Source organism: Mobula birostris, chromosome 7 (genome assembly GCF_030028105.1).
Source record: "Mobula birostris isolate sMobBir1 chromosome 7, sMobBir1.hap1, whole genome shotgun sequence".
NCBI classification, from domain to species: domain Eukaryota; kingdom Metazoa; phylum Chordata; class Chondrichthyes; order Myliobatiformes; family Myliobatidae; genus Mobula; species Mobula birostris.
Genome location: NC_092376.1, coordinates 33,053,807 through 33,075,202, shown reverse-complemented (window position 1 = coordinate 33,075,202; position 21,396 = coordinate 33,053,807). Strand labels below are relative to the sequence as shown.

General features: G+C 40.0%; 1 protein-coding gene across 1 annotated transcript in view; it reads left to right on the top strand.

Moving 5' to 3' along the window:
- LOC140200101 (FRAS1-related extracellular matrix protein 2-like) overlaps positions 1–21,396 on the top strand; it is a 207,465-nt gene that overhangs the window by 54,980 nt on the left and 131,089 nt on the right. Inside the window, exons 3-4 of the mRNA XM_072262865.1 lie at positions 2,323–2,469; positions 5,962–6,192. Of these exons, the coding sequence (XP_072118966.1) occupies positions 2,323–2,469; positions 5,962–6,192 (378 nt within the window). The remainder of the gene's footprint in view (positions 1–2,322; positions 2,470–5,961; positions 6,193–21,396) is intronic.

Below are 21,396 nucleotides of genomic sequence, written 5' to 3'. Positions count from 1 at the left end.
CTGGAAAATTGATCTGTGCTGTAAACCAGGAGGGTTGCAAAACATTCAGAAACATTAAAAAACAGAAGATGCTTGGAAAAATCTAATAGGGCAGGCAACAGTATTTCGCCTCTGTGACCCTTCTTGATAATTCTGGCATCTGGTGCTCTTTTTTGTTCATTTACATTTACTGAAAGAGACTCAGGCCTGGAACAGTACTTTGCCTAAAGATTTAGGTCTGTGATGGCTATTTGACTATTATTCATTTATCTAAATGAACTTATTCACAGGCTTATCAGCTTCTCTGGAGCTGGAAGCAAGCTGATAAAGAATCACTGTTTTCCTGCAAGAACAGAGTTGAATTTCAAAGTTCAAAATCAATTTATTATAAAAGTACATATATGTCACTGTGTACAACCCCGAGGTTCATTTACTTCTGGACGTTTACAGTAAATACAAGAAATACAATGGAATCAATAAAAGGCCACACCCAACAGTACAAATGTCTAATGTGCAAAAGGCAACAAACTGTGAAAATATAGAAAGAAAAATAATAATTAATTGTTCATAGTTCAAGTTTAATTGTCATTCAAACATACATGGATACAGCAAATAAATAAGTAATAAATGTGAAGAGCATTATATGAAGAGTTGGAGTGATGGAGGATGAGAGGTGACCTGATAGAGGTGTATAAGATGATGAGAGGCATTGATTGTGTGGATGGTCAGAGGCTTTTTCCCAGGGCTGAAATGGTTGCCACAAGAGGGCACAGGTTTAAGGTGCTGGGGAGTAGGTACAGAGGAGATGTCAGGCGTAAGTTATTTACGCAGAGTGGTGAGTGTGTGGAATGGGCTGCCGGCAACGGTGGTGGAGGAGGATACGATAGGATCTTTTAAGAAAATTTTGGATAGGTACATGGAGCTTAGAAAAATAGAGGGCTATGGGTAACCCTAGTAATTTCTAAGGTAGGGACATGTTCCGGACAACTTTGTGGGCTGAAGGGCCTGTATTGTGCTGTAGGTTTTCTATGTTTCTAGTACTTGACAGTGAGTTTATAGGTTGTGAGAAAAGTTCAGTGCTGAAGTTGAGTGAAGTTATCCCCTCTGATTCAAGAGCTTGATGTTTGAGGGTTAATTACTGTCCCTGGACCTGGTGGTGAGGATGCAAAGACTTCTGCAGCTCTTTCCTGATGGCAGCAGTGAGAACAGAGCATGGTCTGGATGGTGGAGTCCTCAATGATAGATGCTGTTTTCCTGAGACAACGCTCCATGTAGATGTGCTGATGCATGAGGAGGGCTTTACCCGTGAAGGGCTGGTCTGTATCCACTACTAATTGTAGGCTTTTCTGTTCAAGAGCATTGTTGTTCCCGTGCCAGGCCATGATGCAACCAGTCAATATCCTCTCCACCGCACATTGTCAAAGTTTTAGATGATATGCTGAATCTTTGCAAACTTCAAAGGAATTCGAGGTGCTGCTCTGCTTTCTTTGTAATGACACCTATGTGCTGGACCTAGGACAAATCCTCTGAAATGGTAACAGAGAGGAAGCAGAATCAGGTTTAATATCACTGGCACATGTCTTGAAATTTGTTGTTTTCATTAAATTGCATTACATCAGAATTTTTACAGCTGTAAATTACATTAAGATTGGCACAGGACCGAAAGAAGCTGCAGAGGGTTGTAAATCTAGTCAGCTCCATCTTGGGTACTAGCCTACAAAGTACCCAGGACATCTTCAGGGTGCGGTGTCTCAGAAAGGCAGCGTCCATTATTAAGGACCTCCAGCACCCAGGGCATGCCCTTTTCTCACTGTTACCATCAGGTAGGAGGTACAGAAGCCGGAAGGCTCACACTTAGCGGTTCAGGAACAGCTTCTTCCCCTCCGCCATCCGATTCCTAAATGGACGTTGAACCCGTGAACACTACCTCACTTTTTCTATGTATATTATCTCTGTTTATGCATGACTTTTAATCTACAATATACATAGCTGTTGTTTATTTATTTATCTATCTATCTTCTATATTATGTATTGCATTGAATTGCTGCTGCTAAGTTAACAAATTTCTCAATACATGCCAGTGATAATAAATCTGATTCTGATATTGATATATATATGTGTATATATAATGTCATAAATTAAATTAAGTAAGTAGTGCAAAAAGAGAGGACAAGAAGAGAGTGGGGTAGTGTTCATGGGGTCACTGTCCATTCAGAAATCTGATGGCAAAGGGGAAGAAGTTGTCTGGGAAACACTGAATGTGTGTCCTCAATATTGTGACAATCAATTTATTGATTCTATGGTACACATTTAAATTGGTTTTCTCTCCAATTTTCATTGCAGGTGGTAATAAGTTGAAGAATCAGCTTTTCCGTTTAAACTGGGCTTGGATTTCTCTGGAGAAGGAATACTACCTAATAGATGAGAGTTCTAAATTTCTGGAGGTTACTCTGAAGCGCAGAGGCTTTCTTGGAGAAACTTCATTTGTTGGTAAGGTACCGTTTAGAAATTGAAACTGTTACGGAATTACATATGATTGCATTATTTACACAAATACCATCTAACTGAAAGACATATGTATATCTCCAAAGGACCTTTGTACTGTCAGTGTTATCTGCCAGGCTAAATATTCTATTTTTTCTCTAGGCTGAATTGTCTAAATAGAATGGTTAGAAAAATATTAGAAGTTACCTATTCTTCATCTGTGTAATAAGGAGTTTCTTTGCTAACAGCTGAATCTATATGACCATGAAAGAAGGATCCAAAGTTTCACAAATTTCTTATCCAAAAATGATGTAATGTTAGTAATATTCCTTTAGAGATAACTGGTACTGAATCATTAATCTCAATGTGACTGTTTTGTCATTGTCATATCACAATGACAATTTCCATAGAGACAGTTCACTGTCAACAATATTTAAGTGTTAAATCAAACACATCTCTAAAAGCCAGTCTGCATAAATGTAACATTTGGGTTGCTACTGAATGTAGAAAAAAATATGCATTTGAAGCCTACCTACCAAGTTGGCCCTGGCCTAAGCAGTTTAAGTTTCGAAGCTGAAGCAATCATTATGTTTAGGTAAAATAAAATCATAGTATTTTCAGTTGTAAAATGAAACTAAAGATCACCGGCAATAAATATTTGTATTTATGTCAAAGCATTTTCAGTGCAGCTGAGTACACTTATTGCAATTCCACTGCATCTGCTCAAAAAAAACGCAAGTATTAAATTTTGCAGAATAATACTGAATACCATTCTAATATTGCTTTTATTTCTTCCTCCACTATTTGAGCCACTGAGTACTGAACTCTGATACTTCAGTTGTCTGAAAAAACTTGTTTTAAGATTTTTGCAACCCAGGATTCAGCATTTTGTTTTACACCAAAAGCCCGGGGAAAATAAACGCTTCTCATTCAGTTCTAGCAGAGAGGTGCGTTTAATCCAAGGGTTATGTGGAAGGTTTCCAGGTTGTGCGCGTAGCCAAAAATCCAGGAGGATGAGCTATCATATTCAATGGCTTGGCACAGGTTTCAACTTTGGTGTTCTGTTCATCTGCTTTCATGTTGATAAAATGCACTTAGATTTATTAGATGTAATAATGGTTTCTTTCTTACAATGCTTTCAGCTAAAATTCAATACAGGCTCTAGAATATTTACTTATTTTGCTAATTAAAAAATAAATAATTAATTGTATTGTGGAAATAAAATTATATTCATTCTCAAATTGTATTATCCAGCAAGATTTTAGAGATTCCTCTTTTCTGATTTTGGATACAATTTCTCCTTAGCTTTAGATGGGAGAACAAAAGGACAAATTAAAGGTAGTTTTGCAACTTCTGGCATCAGTACGAATAGGTTAAGGTTTTTCCTATGTGCTCTGTTATGAAAGGGTTGATTGAATGTTAAGTAGTTGCAATATAGAATCAATGCAGTTGCAGTTAGCCTACTGATTATTCTGTCAACACAAAGGTTCTTGTTTTTAAATTCCACCACTGCGAGTTGTGAAATTTAGTTTGTGAAGGTGAACCAGTAGAATAATGCAAAGTGCTGGAAGATTGGTTCCCTCATGTCCTCTAGTGAAAGGTACTTACATTTATCTCATCTGATTTCAGACCACACTTAATGATTAACTCTCAATGCATCTAATACAACTCAGGATAGGGAGTAAATAGAGACACTAGTATCCTCCATATCCCAAAAGCAAACTACAAAAATGTTTACTCTTTGATTATTATTTGAAATTAATGATGTAAGTTGAACTATTATTGGAGAACTACAGATATCTAAGGGAGATGTACACCTGGAGGAGGTCGCAATCGCAAAGGGGGTAGGGCAAGATTCAAGATTGTTTATTGCCTTTCGTCAGTATACAAGTGTAAAGGAGAACAAAATGATTATTACTCCAGATTCAATGCAGCATAAAAAAGTATAACAAACACAATAAATATAAATATATAAGTTATCCTATAAAAACACCATCAAGTCAAGTCAAGTCAAGTTTATTGTCATTTCGACCACAAGCTGCTGGTACAGTACACAGTAAAAACGAAACAACGTTCCTCTAGGACCATGGTGCTACCTGAAACAACACAAAACTACACTAGACTATGTGAGACAGCACAAGGCTATACTAGACTACGTAAAACAACATAAAAACTGTACTAGACTACAGACCTGCATAGGACTACATAAAGTGCACAAAACATGGTAAATTACTTACCATGTAAATAATTGAACTGTTATATATATAAGGTGACACTAGGTGAAGTGTATGTAGTGATGGGGTGGAGATGGTGATCAGCCTGACGCCTTGGGGGAAGTAAAGCCCAATTTATACTTCCGCGTCAAATGTATGCCGAAGGTACGTGTACCCTATGCCGTAGGGTGACATGCACCTCCCCAAAAAAGTAACTCGCGTGTCGTGGCGACGCAGACCGCAACAACTGTGATTGGTCCGCTTGGTAGCGTTGCATTTCCGGTTGCTTTTCTCCGTCATGTCCGTACACTGAGGCAAAATAAATGGTTGGAGACGATGAACCAAATCGTCAAATCTACCTGCCAACATCCAAAAATATTTGAAATGCATCTCCTCGTCCATGTCTCTCACGAAGAAACGCAACACAGTGGCATAGAAACCCCACCGCCAACTAGCGTTTTGGCGGTGAATTGCAGAGCAACGCAGACACAACTACGCATGCTCGCTACGGCGTAGGGGTATCCAAAGTATAAATCAGGCTTACGCATAGCCCGTACGCACAAGTATAAATCAGGCTTACGCATAGCCCGTACGTACAAGTATAAATCAGGCTTAAGTGCTTTTGAGTCTAGTGATCCTGGCATGGATATTGTGTAACTCCTTCCCCAATGTAAGTGGGTCAAACAGTTCATAAGCAGGCTGGGTCATGAAGAGATTTGAAAATAAGAGTGGGAATTTGAAAACTGAGCTTTTGTTCAACCGAGAAACAACGTAGGTCAGTCAGATGAAGAAAGGAATTAAACTTGATGTATGTTAGAATATGGCTAGCAATAGAATAAGAATATATAGTATGAAAAGCTGTAACAAAAAGTTTTACATTATATTTGCAATTTCTTTAAAACATAGTATTTTATTTAAACATTTTGCTTTATGTGCATAAACTTCAAATTATCTATCATAAGATAAAAATAAATTAAAAAAGAAGATGCTGTATAGTCTACATTGTCCTTTGTTCCCTGCACCTTTGTTTTTGCTTGTCTCTGACTGCTTTCCATGCATTGGATTACAGTGCAGATATCTTCAGGAAAGTTTGGTGTGTTGCAATCAGCATAGAAACTACTTTTGATCCCCTTAATTTAATGCAGATTAAGTCCACTGTTTGCCTTAATTGTGCATTAAAATTATGCTAGCTAGGAATTCATCCACTTGTTTTACCAGTACAGCAGGAATATATGTCAGATTTACTTGGATATTGACCCAGCTGTTCTTTGTATTCGATTGACAGGCATTGGTACAAAAGATGGCACAGCTGAGAAGGATAAGGATTTCAGGGGGAAATCCCAAAAGCAGGTGCAGTTCAATCCAGGTCAATCCACAGCAACTTGGAGAGTACTTATTTTGACAGATCATGAATACGAACGATCTGAAACATTCCAGATTGTACTGTCGGAGCCAGTAATGGCTGTTCTGGAATTCCCGGAGATTGCAACTGTGGAGATTGTCGACCCGGATGATGGTGAATATTGTTAAGAGCACTTTGTTTCTGTATTCTTGCCCCAGATGTATGTGATTACATATTGTTGGAATTAGTTAACATACTTTGCATTCCAACTAAATTTAGATTTTCAAAATATAGTAATCTAAAAAGCGAGAATGTGGAGCATATCCAGAAAAAAACTTTTGTTTAGTTTTGAATCTTCTCTGTCTGATATAGTCACAGATATTTTTAATGTCACCTTTGTCATCATCATACAGATTTAGTCAGATCCGACCTCAAAAATATGGTGCACCTCTGGATTAATCCTTCAGTCGTTGGCTCAGCCATTTTATGTTAAACTTAATCTCACTATCCTCTGGCAAGTTCCTTATTTGCAATGAATAAGAATAACCGAAGACATTTTTTTTCAATGAGAATCACCTTTTAGTCATAGTTGTAGTCATAGTCAAAGAAGCCTTTCCTTACTTCCTCCATTGTCGTTTTCAAGGAATAAACAATTCTTGCATTACCTCAGCTCTAAGGTCTATGTGGTTGTGACTATTACTCCTCAAACCCACTGTCTGAGAAGCAGGCAGTCTTCCTCCTGCTTTGACTTTGATCCTCGGACTCTATTCTGCATTTTCCAATTTCAGTCTCTTCATTGAGGCCGACACTGTTTGCTTCTTAACTGGTTTTGGGATCTGGGCAGCCCGAGAGAGAACACATAACCTTTGACTGTTTTAACAAAATTCAAATTGTGCAAATTACAGCCCATTATTTTCTTTAAATGTGTGTTTGGATAATCTCAGATTTGTGATGGTGATAAGTCTATTCCTTGAACATAATGCAAGTTCCCTGAAATCCACTGATGCTGTTAAAAGTTTTTTTTAAATTCAGGCTTGCTCTCTAAACTTTAAAATAATTGGGGAATTATCCACCCTAAAAACTGCATTGTGAATTTATCTTTTTTAGACCATGATGGAATGGCAGAGACTCAGTGGGATGAATGACCTAATTCTTATAGTCTAAAGAAGAGATCAATTCCCAATGCAGTTTTTACTTATTATCCTTCGCAATCCAGTTCTCCTGTCTTCTCCCTGTAACCTTTGACACCCTACCTAATGAACAGCCAAGCAATGGCTGCTTTATGTATACTCAATGACTTGGCCTCCACAACCATCTGTAGCAATAAATTCCACAGATTCACCATCCTTTGGCTAAAGAAATTCCTCATCTCTGTTATCAATTGATGTCCCTTTATTCTGAGGCTGTGCCCCCTGGTAACAGACTCACCCACTATAGAAAACATCCTCTCCACATGCACTCTATCTAGGCCTTCAATAGGCTTCAATGAGATCTTCCCTCACTTTTCTAAATACCAGAGAGTATGGGCCCAGAGCCAACCAACACACCTCAAATGTTAATCCTTTCTTTCTTGGGATCATTCTCATGAACTTCCTCGGGTACCTCTCCAATGCCAACGCATTTTTTTCTGAAATAAAGGGCCCAAGACTGCTCAGAATACTTCTTGTAAGGTCGTTGCATCCTCAGCATTACATCCTTGCTTTTATATTCTAGTCCTCTTGAATGAATGCTAACGTTGAATTTGCCTTCCTTACCGCTGACTCAATCAGCAAGTTAACTTGCAGGGTATCCTACACAAGGACTCCCAAATCCCTTTACACCTCTAATTTTTGTATTTTCTCCCCATTTAGAAAATAGTCTAAACTTTTATTTCTTCTAACAAAGTGCATGGCCAAACGTTTCCGTATACTGTTTTCCCATCTGGCACATCTTTGCCCATTTTCCACTGTCTAAGTCCTTCTGCAAACGCCCTGCTTCCTCAACATACCTGCCCCTCCACCTAACTTCATATTATCCACAAATGTGGCCACAAAGCCATCAATTCTGTCATCCAAATCATTCACATATAAAGTGAAAAGAAGCGGTCCAATACTAAAACGTGTTGAGCACCACTAGACACAGGCAGCTAGCCAGAAAATTCCCCCTTTATTCCCACTCTTTGCCTCCTGCTAGTCAAACAATTTTTTCTCCATGCAAGTACCTTTCCTGTAATCTTTGGCTCTTATTTTGTTAAGCAGCATCATATGTGGTTCCTTGACAAAGGCCTTATGAAAATCCAAATGAGCAACATCCACTGACTCTCCTTTGTCTATACTGCTAATTATTTCCTCAAAGAACTCCAACAGATTTGTAAAGCAAGATTACCCCTTAAGGAAATCATGCCAACCTTGGCCCATTTTATCAAGTGCCTCCAAATACCCTGATACCTCAGTCTTAGTAATGGACTCCAACATCTTCCCAACTACTGAAGTCAGGCTAATTGGCCTGTAATTTCCTTTCTTCTTCTTCCCTCCCTTCTGGAAGAGTGAGGTAACATTTGCAATTTTCCAGTTCTCGGGAACCATTCCAGAATCTAGTGATTCTTAAAAGATCCTTACTAATGCTTTCATAATCTCTTCAGCTTCCTCTTTCAGAACCCTGGTGTGTAGTCCATCTTGATCAGGTGACTTATTGGCTTTCTGTTCCTTCAGCTTCCCAAGCACCTTTTCCTTAGTTATAGCAACTACATTGAATCTTGCCCCCGAGACTTGAATTTCTGGCATGCTGCTAGTGTCTTCCACAGAGAAAACTGACGCAGAATATTTATTAAGTTCAACTGTCATTTCTTTGTCCCCTATTCCTACCTCTCCAGCTTTTTTTTCTCACAAGCCAATATCCACTCTCACCTCTAATTTACTGTTTTTACGTCAGAAAAAACTTTCGGTATCCTCTTTTATATTATTGACTAGCTTGCCTTCATACTTCACCTTTTCTCTCTTTATGCCTTTTTTTTAGTTGCCTTCTGTTGGTTTTTAAAAGCTTCCCAATCCTTTAACTTCGTACTAATTTCTGCCATATTATATGCCACTTCTTTTGCTGTCTTTGACTTCCCTTGTTAGCCATGGTTGCCTCATCCTCCCTTTAGAATACTTCTTAATTTGTGGGATGTATCTATTCTGCGACTTCTGAATTGCCTCCAAAAACTTGAGCCATTGCTGTTTTTGCCATCATCCCTGATGGTGTCCCCCTCCAATCAGCTTTGGCCAGTGTCCCCTTTTTACAAGATCATCTATCTTATTCTGCATACTCTGTGCATTCAAATATAACATCTTAAGTCATGTATTCATCACCCTTTTCAATTTTGCCCCCATGGTACACCTAACTCATGTGTCCCCTTCTCACCAACTCTCATGCCTCTGTAATTCCCTTCACTCCACTGTAATGCTAATATGTTTGACTCTAGCTTCTCCCTTTCAAACTGCAGGGTGAATTCTATCACATTATGATCACTGCCTCCTGTGGGTTCCTGTATCTTATGGTTTCTAATCGAGTATCGTTCATTACATACCCACAATCCAGAATTCTCTTTCCCTTAGTGGGTTCAACCACAGGCTGGTCCAAAAAGCCATCTTGTAGGCATTCTACAAATTCCCTTTCTCGGGATCCAGCACCAACTTAATTTTCCCAGTCTACCCGTATATTGAAATTCCCCATGACTTATTGTAACATGTTTTCTATCTCCCGTTGTAATTTACATCCCACATCCTAGCTGTTGTCCGCAGGCCTGTATATAACTCCCATTAGCGTCTTATTACACTTGTAATTTCTTAGTACTACCCACAAGAATTCTACACTGTCCTGTCCTATGTCACCCTTTCCTTAAGGATTTGATTTCATTTTTTACGATAAAGCCACCCCACACCCTCTGCTTACCTACCTGTCCTTTCGATACAATGTGTATCCTTGGACGTTAAGCTCCCAACTATGACCTTCTTTGAGCCAGAGCTCTGTGATGCTCACAATATCATACATGTCAGACTCTAATTGCACTACAAGATCATCTAACTACCTTATTCTGCATATGGTGTGCATTCAAATATAACACATTCAGTCCTATATTCGTCACCCTTTCAATTTTGCCCCATGTTCCACCTCAGCTCATCCCACTGACTGCAGTTTTGCCCTACCCATCTGCCTGTTCTTCCTCACAGTCTCAATACACACTGCATCAACTTGCATAACAACTACCCCATCCTCAGCCCTATCTCTCCGGTTCCCATTCCCCTGCCAAATTAATTTAAACCCTTTCCAACAGCTCTAGTAAACCTGCCCACAAGGATGTTAGTTCCCCTCTGATTCAGTTGTTACCTGACTTTTTTGTACAGGTCAAACTTCCCAGAAGAGATCCCACTGATCCAGAAATCTGAAACCCTGTCTGCTGCACCTGTTCCTCAGCAACTCATTTATTTGTACTATCATCCTATTCCTGCCCTGATTACCATGTGCTACTGGGATTACTACGTTGGAGGTCCTGCTATCCAGCCTCTTCCCTCTCTCCCTATAGTCACTTTGCAGAACCCCTTTCCTCTTTCTACCATTGTCTTTGGTGCCAGTGTGCACCCTTCAGAATCTCCTGCAGCCGCTCTGAAGCATCCTAGACCCAAGCACCTGGGAAACAACAGATAGTCCTGGCCCCTGTTTTGTGGCCACGGAGTATCCTTCCCATCCCCATAACTATCAAGTCTCCTATCATTTTCACTCTGCTGGACTTTACGCTTCCCTGGTGAGCCTTAGGGTTGGCCACAGTGCCACTGGATTGGCTGCTGCTGCTGTGCCATGATAGATCATTTCCTCAAACCTCCAGCAGTATGCAAAGGGGTATACTTGTTGCTAAGGGGAATCCTGCATTGACTGCTTACTCCTCTTACTTCTCCTGGTGATCACCCATCTACTATCTGAGGCTTGTATTCTGGGTGTGACCACCTCAGTTCAAGTTTCATCTATGAGGTTTTCAGCCAAGTGAATGTACTCAGGTCCATCTAGCTCCAGCTCCAGTTTCCTGAATTTGTCAGTCAGGAGCTGAAGTTGCAAGCACTTGCTACAGATGTAGTCATCAGAGAGACTAATAGGTACCTTGTAATCCTACATCTCATTGGAGGATCTTGCTTACGCTTGTTATACCTCTAACTTCTCAAGCTTAAGTGCTCACCTGCATCTTTCTTCCAGGACCTTTCTATTCAAGAAAATATTTAATCTCTAATTTTGTGCTTATCTCTAGCAACAATTCCTGCTTTAAACCTTTCAGTGTAATTCATTTCTTCTCAAATTTCTCTAAAATTCTCATTAGCACACTCATGAATGGCATCCTCCTTGTGTCTTCCTTCTTCTAGATTCCCTGCTGCAATTTTCTGTAATTATTCCATCTTTGCTATCAGTTTCTAGCTGTATGGATCGACTTCTGTGGTTTCATGCTAATTGCCCAAATGTAACCATATCAGTTGCTGCCAGAATCTCCTTCTGTTGCATCCAATTAACTTGAGATCACCCAAGGATCAATTGTTGGTTCCTTCTCCTTTATCTTTATCAGTGTTCTACTTCTTCATGATATCATGAAAGGAATAGGGATAAGCTTTCACAAAAATATTTAGTTTCCTTATGCATGTTAGTATAACATGCATTGGCCACACTTCTGGCATGAGTTGTAGTTCGTTTATTCGTGATGTTCCAAGAATGGCTGACATTTATTGCCCATCCAGACTTGACCTAGACAAAGTGTTAGTGATCTATCTTTTGGAACCACTGTAGTCCTGGCTTCCTGCATTGTGTTTTGATGAGGAGTTCCAGATTTAGACTCAATGACAATGAAGGAACAATGCTATATAGTGGATTCTGGTTAATTGAGCCATTAGTTCATTGGGGCAGCCAATTATTTGGGACAACTCTTAAAGAACAAACATTAATCGAGGAAATAACTGGGATTCCTTTTGTTTATTTGGGATACTATGCTACTTAATTGGGACAGGAGGCTTGCTGATGTCATGGTCCCATCTGGTAATTCCCCATCTTGCTATTACCTTCTTAATTGGGCCTTAATCCCCTCGTCTGATTTCCAGTCATTCCCAGTTCCACTAATTACAGCACACCTGGTTCCCATTAGCGAACACAGGATAAAACTCGGGCGGCACAGCCATGCTTTGCTAGTTTGTTGGTTGACTCTAGTGTGAGTAAACCTTGTTTCCTGATTCCCTGGGGCTGTCAGTTCTATGCTCTGCATCATTTCTTGGATACTCTGCGTAAACCTTGTCTCTGTATAAAGACTCTCCTGGATACTGGTTCCCTGTTCATGGTGGTGCTAACACCTCACGACTCTGCCTCTGCGCCTGTGTCCTGCACTTTGGTTTGTCCTCAGCCTCGTACTTGCAACAGCTGAACAGTTTCTAACTAGCGTCAGTCACATGCACTTGTATGGTCATTAGTCATGATTTCACTATTTCAACAAGTCAGGAACTATGAAGAATTTGAAGGTATCAATAATAATCTTAAATGCCACATTGAAAATGAAGATTTGGAGGATGCAATTGTCAAAAGGCAGTTCATTTTCTGCACTAAGTGTCAGTGCTGATTTTATTCATTTGCAGTCAATCAAAAGAACACAATGTATACTGGACAAATTCCTCTTGATAACTATTTGGAACTAATACATGGTTTTATAGTATGGTAATAATATTGATAGTGTTCTAATTTGATCTGTATTTTATTCAAGTACATAATGTTCTACTCAATTAAATGACAGATTGTCTTACTAATACCTTTTTAACTATTTCCATGAAACTTTAGCTAGTTAAGGCAGCTGCTTAATTGGACCAAAATGTACTGTCCTGATGTGTCCCAATTAACCAGAATCCAATCTATTTTCAGTTTGGGATGGAGTGTGATAGCTGTCTGTCATCTGCACATAATATACAGTATTATGGCTTTTTGATGCTGTAGCCCAATCCATTTCAAAATTCGATGTGTTCTGCATTCAGAGATTCTCTTTGGCATACCATTGTTGTAACACATGGTTATTTGAATTAATGTTGCCCTCCTGTCAGCTTGAACCAGTCTGGCCATTCTCCTCTGACCTCATTCATTAACAAGGCATTTTCACCCACAAAACTGCTGCTCGTTGGATGTTTTTTTTTTGTTTTGCACACCATTCTCTGTAAACTCTAGGGACTAGGATGCAAGAAAATCCCAGCAGTTTCTGAGATACTTAAACCACCCCATCTGGCACAAATAATCATTCCTACAAATTGCAATGGGAGATAGAAATTGCATGCCAAAAGGGCAATGTTACAATAGTCATGGGGGACTTCAATGTGCAGGTGGATTAGGAAAAGCAGGTTGGTGCTGGATTACAGGAAGGGTAATTTCTAGATTGCAGACAAGATGGCTTTTTAGAGTAGCTCAAGGTTGAGCCCACTGGATGATCAGATATTCTGGATTGGGTATTGTGCAATGATCAGAGAGCTTAAGGTAAAAGATCCTTCGGGGAAAGTGATCATAATATGATCAAATTCACCCTGAAATTTGAGAAGGAGAAGCTAAAGTCAGATGTATCAGTATTACAGTGGAGTAAAGGGAATTACAGAGGCATGAGAGAGGAGTTGGTCAGAATTAATTGGAAAAGAACACTGGCAGAGATGATGGTAGAGCAGCAATGGCTGGAATTTCTGGAAGCAATTCGGAAGGCAGAGCGTATATACATTCCAAAGAGGAAGAAGTATTCTAAAGGAAAGATGACATAACTGTGGCTAACTAGAGAAGCCAAAGCCAACATAAAAGCCAAAGAGAAGTCATATAATAGAGTAAAAATTAGTGGGAAGTTAGAGGATTGGGAAGCTTCTAAAAACCAATAGAAGACAACTTATATGTCTTTAAGAAGAGGGGGGTGGAATACAAAAGTAAGCTAACCAATAATATTAAAGAGGATATCAAAAGTTATTTCGGATACATAAAGTGTAATAAGAGAGGTGAGAGTAGATATCAAACCGTTGGAAAATGATGCTGGAAAGGTAGTAATGGGGGACAAAAGTAATGGATGAACTGAATAGGTATTTTGCATCAGTTTTCACTGTGGAAGACACAAACAGTATGGTGGAAGTTCCAGGTGTCGGGGGCATGAAGTGTGTGAAGTTACCATTTCTAGAGAGAAGTTTCTTGGGAAACTGAAAGATCTGAAGGGAGATAAATCACCTGGACCAGATGCTGAACACCCCAGGGTTCTGAAAGAGGTGACTGAAGAGATCATGGAGGCATTAGTAATGATCTTTCAGATTCTGGAATGGTTCTGGAAGGCTGGAAAATTGCAAATGTCACTCCACTCTTTAAGAAAGGAAAGAGGCAGAGGAAAGGAAATTATAAGCCAGTTAGTCTGACCTCAGTGGTTGAGAAGCTGTTGGAGTCAATTGTTAGGGTAAGGTCTCAGGGTACTTGGAGGCACGTGATAAAATAGACAGTAGTCAGCATAGTTTCCTCAAGGGACAATCTTGCCTGGCAGATCTGTTAGAATTTATTAAAGAAATAACACGCAGGATAGACAAAGGAGAATTGGTTGATGTGTACCTGGATTTTTCTGAAGATCTTTAACAAGGTGCCACACATGAGGCTGCTTAACAAGATATGAAGCCATGGTATTACAGGAAAGATTCCAGCATAAATGAAGCAGTAGCTGATTGGCAGAAAGTAAAGAGAGGGAATAAAGGGAGACATTTCTGGTTGGCTGCCAGTGACTGGTGGTGTTCCACAGGGGTCTGTGTTGGGACTGATTATTTTTATAATGTATGTCAATGATTTGAATTGATGGCTTTGTTGCAAAGTTTGCAGACGATATGAAGACAGGTGGAGGGCAGGTAGCTTTGTGGAAATAGAAAGGCTACAGAAGGACTTAGACAGATTGGGAGAATGGACAAAGAAATTACAAAAGGAATAGAGTGTTGGGAAGTGTGTGGTCAGTCACTTTGGCAGGAGAAATGAAAGGGTTGACTGTTTTCTAAATGGAGAGAAAATACGAAAAACTGAGGTGCAAAGGGACTTGGAAGTCCTTGTGCAGGATTTTCTAAACATTAATTTGCAGGTTGAGTCTGTGGTGAGGAAGGCAAATGCTATGTTAGCTTTCATTTCAAGAGAACTAGAATATAAAAGCAAATATGTGATGTTGAGACTTTATAAAGCACTGGTAGGCCTCACTTAGAGTACTATGAACTGGTTTGGGCCCCTTATTTAAGAAAGGATGTGCTGAAACTGGAGAGGGTTCAAAGGAGGTTCACAAAAATGATTCCAGGATTGAACGTCTTGCCATATGAAAAGGCCCTGGGCCTGTATTCACTAGAATTCAGAAGAATGAGGGGTGACTTCATTGAAATCAAGCGAATGGTGAAAGGCCTCAATAGAGTGGATGTGAAAAGGATGTTTCTTATGGTGGGAGAGTCTAAGACCAGAGGACACAGCCTCAGAATAGAGGGGTGTCCTTTTAGAATGGAGATGAGGAGGAATTTCTTTAGCCAGAGAGTGGTGAATCTGTGGAATTCTTTGCTACAGGCAACTGTAGAGGTCAAGTCTTCATGTATATTTGAAGCCGACTGTGATACATTCTTGACTGGTCAGGGCATGAAGGGACACAGGAAGAAAGCAGGAGACGTGGGTTGAGAGGAAAATTAGATCAGCCATGATGAAATGGTAGAGCAAATGCAATGGGCCAAATGACCTAATTCTTCTCCTATATCTTATGGTCTTATAGTCTTATTCCACTGTCAAAATCACTTAGATCACATTTTTTCTTCTCATGTTTGGTCTGAACAACAACTGAACCTCTTGACCGTATCTTCATGCCTTTTTTCATTTAGTTGCTGCCACATGATTGGCTGATTAGATATTTGCACTACTGAGCAGGTGTACAGTTTTATCTGATAAATCGGCCACTGAGTGTATGTTCTTTTAAGATGGAAAAGTTTTCAGGTTTGTGAGGTGCCCTCAATGAGACGCTTGTTGTTTCTGTAGAATTAGAATTAGAATTTTATCTCCTTCATCCATCTCACAAGATGAGTGAGTAAAAATCTTTATGTTGCGTCTCTATACAAGCAGTAAGGAAGGGAAATGTGGGAGGATATTGCCCAAACATTAACATTGTATGCATAATTGTTTTGTATACATGTATGTACAGTCAGATATGTAATCAAATCAATGTGTATTGGTGAATCTGATGGCCTGGAGAAAGAAGCTGTCCCATAGACTGCTGGTCCTGGCCTTAATACTGAGGTACTGTTTACCAGATGGAAGCAGCTGAAACAGTTTATGGTTGGGGTGGCTGGAGTCCCTGATGATCCTCTGGGCCCTTTTTATGCACCTGCTGCTGAAAATGTCCTGAATAGAGGAAAGTCCACATCCATAAATAAACTTGGCTGTCTGCAGCACTCTGTGCAGTGCCTTATGATTAAGGGTAGTACAGTTCCCTTACCAGATGGTGACACCGCCAATCAGGATGCTCTTGGTGAAAGTAAGAAGCTCCCTGTAGAAAGTCCTGAGGATTTGGGTACTTGTGCCAAACTTCTTCAGCTGTCTGTTGTGCTTTTTTCACTACACAGCTGCTATTATGTGCACCAAGGAACGTGAAACTCACCCTCTCAACTGCAGTCCCATTGATATCAATAGGGACTAGCCTGTCTACGTTCCTCCTGTAATCCACGATCAACTCCTGCATTTTTTCCAACATTGTGTTATTTTCTTGGCACCACTGTGTCAGGGTGTTGACTTCTGCTCTGCAGGCTGAATGTCCTGTCCTCGTATGTCCTGACCATGATACATATTGAAACCTGAATATCAGTCATGGAGGAATTGATCATTTGTGCTGGAGAAGCGTTACAAATAAAATGAACCACTTCCTTACTCAGCTTCTGCCCAAGCTCAATGTGAGTTGCATAAAAATGAAGGAGGCATTCAGAACTGATCAGTCAGGGCACTGCACCTAGAAGTTGGGATATTATGTTGCAGTTGGACACAACATTGGTGAGGTATTATTTTGGAATATTGTTTTCAGCTTCAGTTATTCTGCTTTTGGAAAGGTGCCATTAAGATGACATTACTCAGAGGAGATTTACAAGAACATTGCCAGGACTTGAAGGACTATGTTATGGAAGGCACTTGAGCAGGCTGAGACTTTTCTCACTGGAGCTTAGGAGAATGAGATGGTGATATTATAGAGGTGTATAAAATCATGAGGGACATAGGTAAGGAGAATCAAGGCTGGGGAATCAAGAAGTAGAAACTGTTGGTTTAAGGTGAGAAGAAGGAGATTTAACAGGAATCAGAGAGGCAAATTTTTCACACAGAGTGTGGTCAGTATATGAGTGAGTGGCAGTAGTTAACACTATTTAAAAGGTAGTAGGACAGGGACATGGATAGGAAAGGTTTAGAGCACATGGGCTAAGCACAAGCAATGGGTTCTAGCGCAGGTGGGAATCTTGTCCAGCACCGACCATTTGGGCTGAAGGGCCTGTGTCTATGCTGTATGTCTCTTTGACTCTGTGATGGCTGAGAGCTGCTCATGGCTTAAGGCCACCACTGGTGACCTGTGTGACTGTTACTCATCAATCTGGTTAGTGCATTCAGACGTATCAGTCCATGGCAGTTTTTACTGCCATGATGAGGCCAAAATTGGGTTGGAGGGGCAACATCTCGTTCCCTCTGGGTAGCCTTCAACCCAATAAATGGTTTTGTCTGAAACACCTGTTTATTTCCCTCCATTGATGCTGTCTCACCTGCTGAGTTTCTCCAGCATTTTGTGAGTGTTGGTTAAATGTTACCCAGTGTAATTTAATGCTGAAAGAATTTTTGAATGCTGACTAAACCTGAAAAGGAACAAGCCTGTCTTTTTGGACAACGGGAAAGACAAGTGGTAAAAACATTATTTTTCTTTTCAACATTCTGGTGTTCAGCAAAATAATGAGATATTTCTCTATCCCTCATTTGTCAGCTTGCATTTATAGTTCCTTTGTCAGGAATATTCCAAAATTCATCAAACCCACTCTGTAGTCTCCTTCCAAGAAAGTTAACATTTGGCTGCAAAAAAATAACAATTCCTATAGTTTGGTTAATTAAGTGAATACCAAATATTATGTGAAGCAGCAGATTAGCTCACATGTGGGATCAGTCAGAGCCTGTCACACTTTGTTAATTAGCTGACCAATCTAGTTTAGAAAACTGAGAATTTATTGAATATCACTTGGTTAACTCCTTTCCCTTGGTATATTCTCTATGATGTAAAGCAGGACACATTTTCCAAGTCATAAGCCTCAATGATGTGTAGTTTTACCAGCCCAAGGAAAATACCCTCCCAACCTTAGGTGAATAGCATTACTCCTACTGAGTGATTTATCTGAAGTAGGAATGCGTTCGGGAGTATATTGTTTATAGTGTGGACTTAGGATTGTAAATGGAAAATGAGTAAATGCTAAAATAGTAAATGTATTGTAAATCAGTAAAACATAATAACTATATAACAAGTTCAAGCTTTCATCTGAGAATTTGATAACCCAGTCTGTCAACCATGGCCAGCTGACATTATGGCAGAATAATTAGGGGTAATGGGTAATGATAAATGTCTAGCTGACATTGGCTTTAGATATTTGCATTGTATGCAATATTGTAATTTAGGTAAAATGTTCATGAATTAGAAAACTAAAAATTAATCAAGATTCAACTGATTCATTGACTTTGATTATTATCATCCAACAATTGACAGAAGATCATTAAAATTTTGTAAGTAAGGAATATCTGATTGATCTGTCCCAATACTGTTACAGCACTAGCATCTTGAGTTGAAATTGCCTATTCAGAAAAAAAAATTCTCAGCCAATCAATCTGCTCTAAATCATCAGTTAAGTGATGGAAACTGTTATCAAGCAGCAGTTGGTCAACAGTAATCAACCCACTGGTGCCCAGTTTGGGTTTTTCCAGCATTTCTCAGCTCCAGACCTCAACATGGCCTTGGTCCAAACATGTACCAAAGACCTGAATTCCAGAAGTGTGTTGACATCAAGGCAATGTTTGACCAAGTATGACAGTAAGGCGCTTGGAAAAACTGAAGTCAATGAACAACAGGAAAAAAAACCCCTAGTGGTGGAGTGTGACCTTGCACTAGGAAAGATGGTTGTGACTGTCAGAGCTTGGTCATCCCAGTTTGAGTGGAACACTGCAGAAGAACCTCAGGGCAGTGTCTTAGATCCAACCATCATCTTTATTATTGATCTTCTTCTACTGCAAGGTCAGAAGTAAGGATCTTTGCCAATTACCTCATAATGGTCAAATCCAAGTGCAGTTTCTCAGCAAATAAAACAGCCCGTGCTTATATAACATGACATTGAACTGAATAACATTCAGGTCATGGGCTAATATAAGGGAAGGAACATCTGTGCCTCAAAGGTGACTTTCTCCTAGACAATAGAGTTTAACCACCTAACTTTGACACTGAATACCATTACCATCATCACATTCTTCTTCTCTACCTCCCTGACCCATCTCCATCAATATCCTAAGACAGCATTGCATTGAATGTAACTGGATCAACTATATAAATACTGTGTCATCAGGAGCAGGTCAGACCTATGTTGAGTGTCTCATACTTGACACTCCAAAACCATTTCAATATCTACAAGGTGCAAGAAAGAGTGTGATGCAGTACTCTTCCCTTGCCTGGATGTGTGCAGTTCCACAACTCTGAAGAAGCTTGATGTCACCCTCCAAAAGCAGCCTTCTTGATTAGCACCAATTTCATTCTCTGCACCACTAGTGCTTAGTGGGTGTAGAGTACACCGGAAACAAAATATACTGAAGTTATTCAGACAGCTACTACCTGCCAAATAACAACCTTCTCCACCAGGAAGGATAAGGACAACAGGTGCCTGAGAACACCTTGACCTTCAAGACATACACCATCCTGATTTGGAGATATATCACTGGGTGTAAGTCTTGGAACTCTTTATCCAACTACACTGTGTGAACACCTTAACCTCAGTGACTGGGAAAGTGTTGGAGTCTATTATTAACAATGGAGACTAATGATAAAATCAGCATGGTTTATGTAAAGGGAAATCTTGCCTGACAAATCTGTTAGAGTTCATCGAGAAAGTAACAACCAGGGTGGACAAAGGGGCTGTAGTGGATGTCATTTACTTGATTTTCGGAAGCATTTGACAGGTACCACACGTGAGGCTGCTTAACATGATAAAATCCTGTGGTGTTACAGGAAAGATACTGGCATGGATTGGGGAATGGCTGACAGGCAGCAGGTAGCAAGTGGGAATAAAGGGGACCTTTTTTGGTTGGCTGCCGATGACTAGTGATGTTCCTTAGAGGCCAGTATTGAGACTGCTACTTTTCACATTGTTTGTCAGTGATTTGAATGATAGAGTTGATCGCCTTGTGGCAAAGTTTGCAGATGATACAAAGACAGGTGGAAGGTTAGGTAATGCTGAGAAAGCAATGCGATTGCAATAGTACTTAGACAAATTGGAAGAATGGGCAAAAAAGTGGCAGATGGAATACAGTGTTGGGAAATGTATGATAATGCATTTTGTAAAAGGAACAATAGTGCAGACAATTATCTAAATGGGGAGAAAGTTCAAACATCAGAGGTGCAGAGGGACTTAGCAGTCCTTGTTCAAGACTCCCAGAAGGTTAATTTACGAGTTGGGTCTGTGGTAAAGAAGGCAAATGTGATCAAATCACAAACAAGGAAAAATCTGTAGATGCTGGAAATCCAAACAGCACACACTAAATGCTGGAGGAACTCAGAAGGCCAGGCAGCATCTATGAAAAAAAGTACAGTGGACACTTTGGCCTATACCCTTTGGCAAATGTGATATTGGCATTTATTTCAAGGGGAATAGAAGATAAAAGCAGGGATCTAGTGCTGAGGCTTTATAAGACACTAGTCAGTTCACACTTAGAGTATTGTCAACAGTTTTGGGCCCCATATCTCAGAAAGGATCTGTTGTCATTAGAGGAGGTCTAGAGGAGGTTCACAAGGACAATTTCAGGAATAAAGGGGTTAACATATGAGGAGAGTTTGGCAGCTTTGGGCTTGTACTCGTCAGAATTTGGAAGAATGCGGGGGGATCTCATTGAAACTTACTGAATGTTGAAGGACTAGATAGGGTGGATGTGAAAAGGATGTTTCCTGTGGTGGGGGTATCCAGAACTAGAGAGCACGGCCTCAAAATTGAAGGGTGACCTTTTAGAACAGAGGTAAAGAGGAATTTTTCTTTTAGCCAGAGAGTAGTGAATCTGTGAAATGCTCTGCCACAGACTGTGCTGGAGACCAAGTCCATGGGTGTACTTAAGGCGGAAGTTGATTGTTTC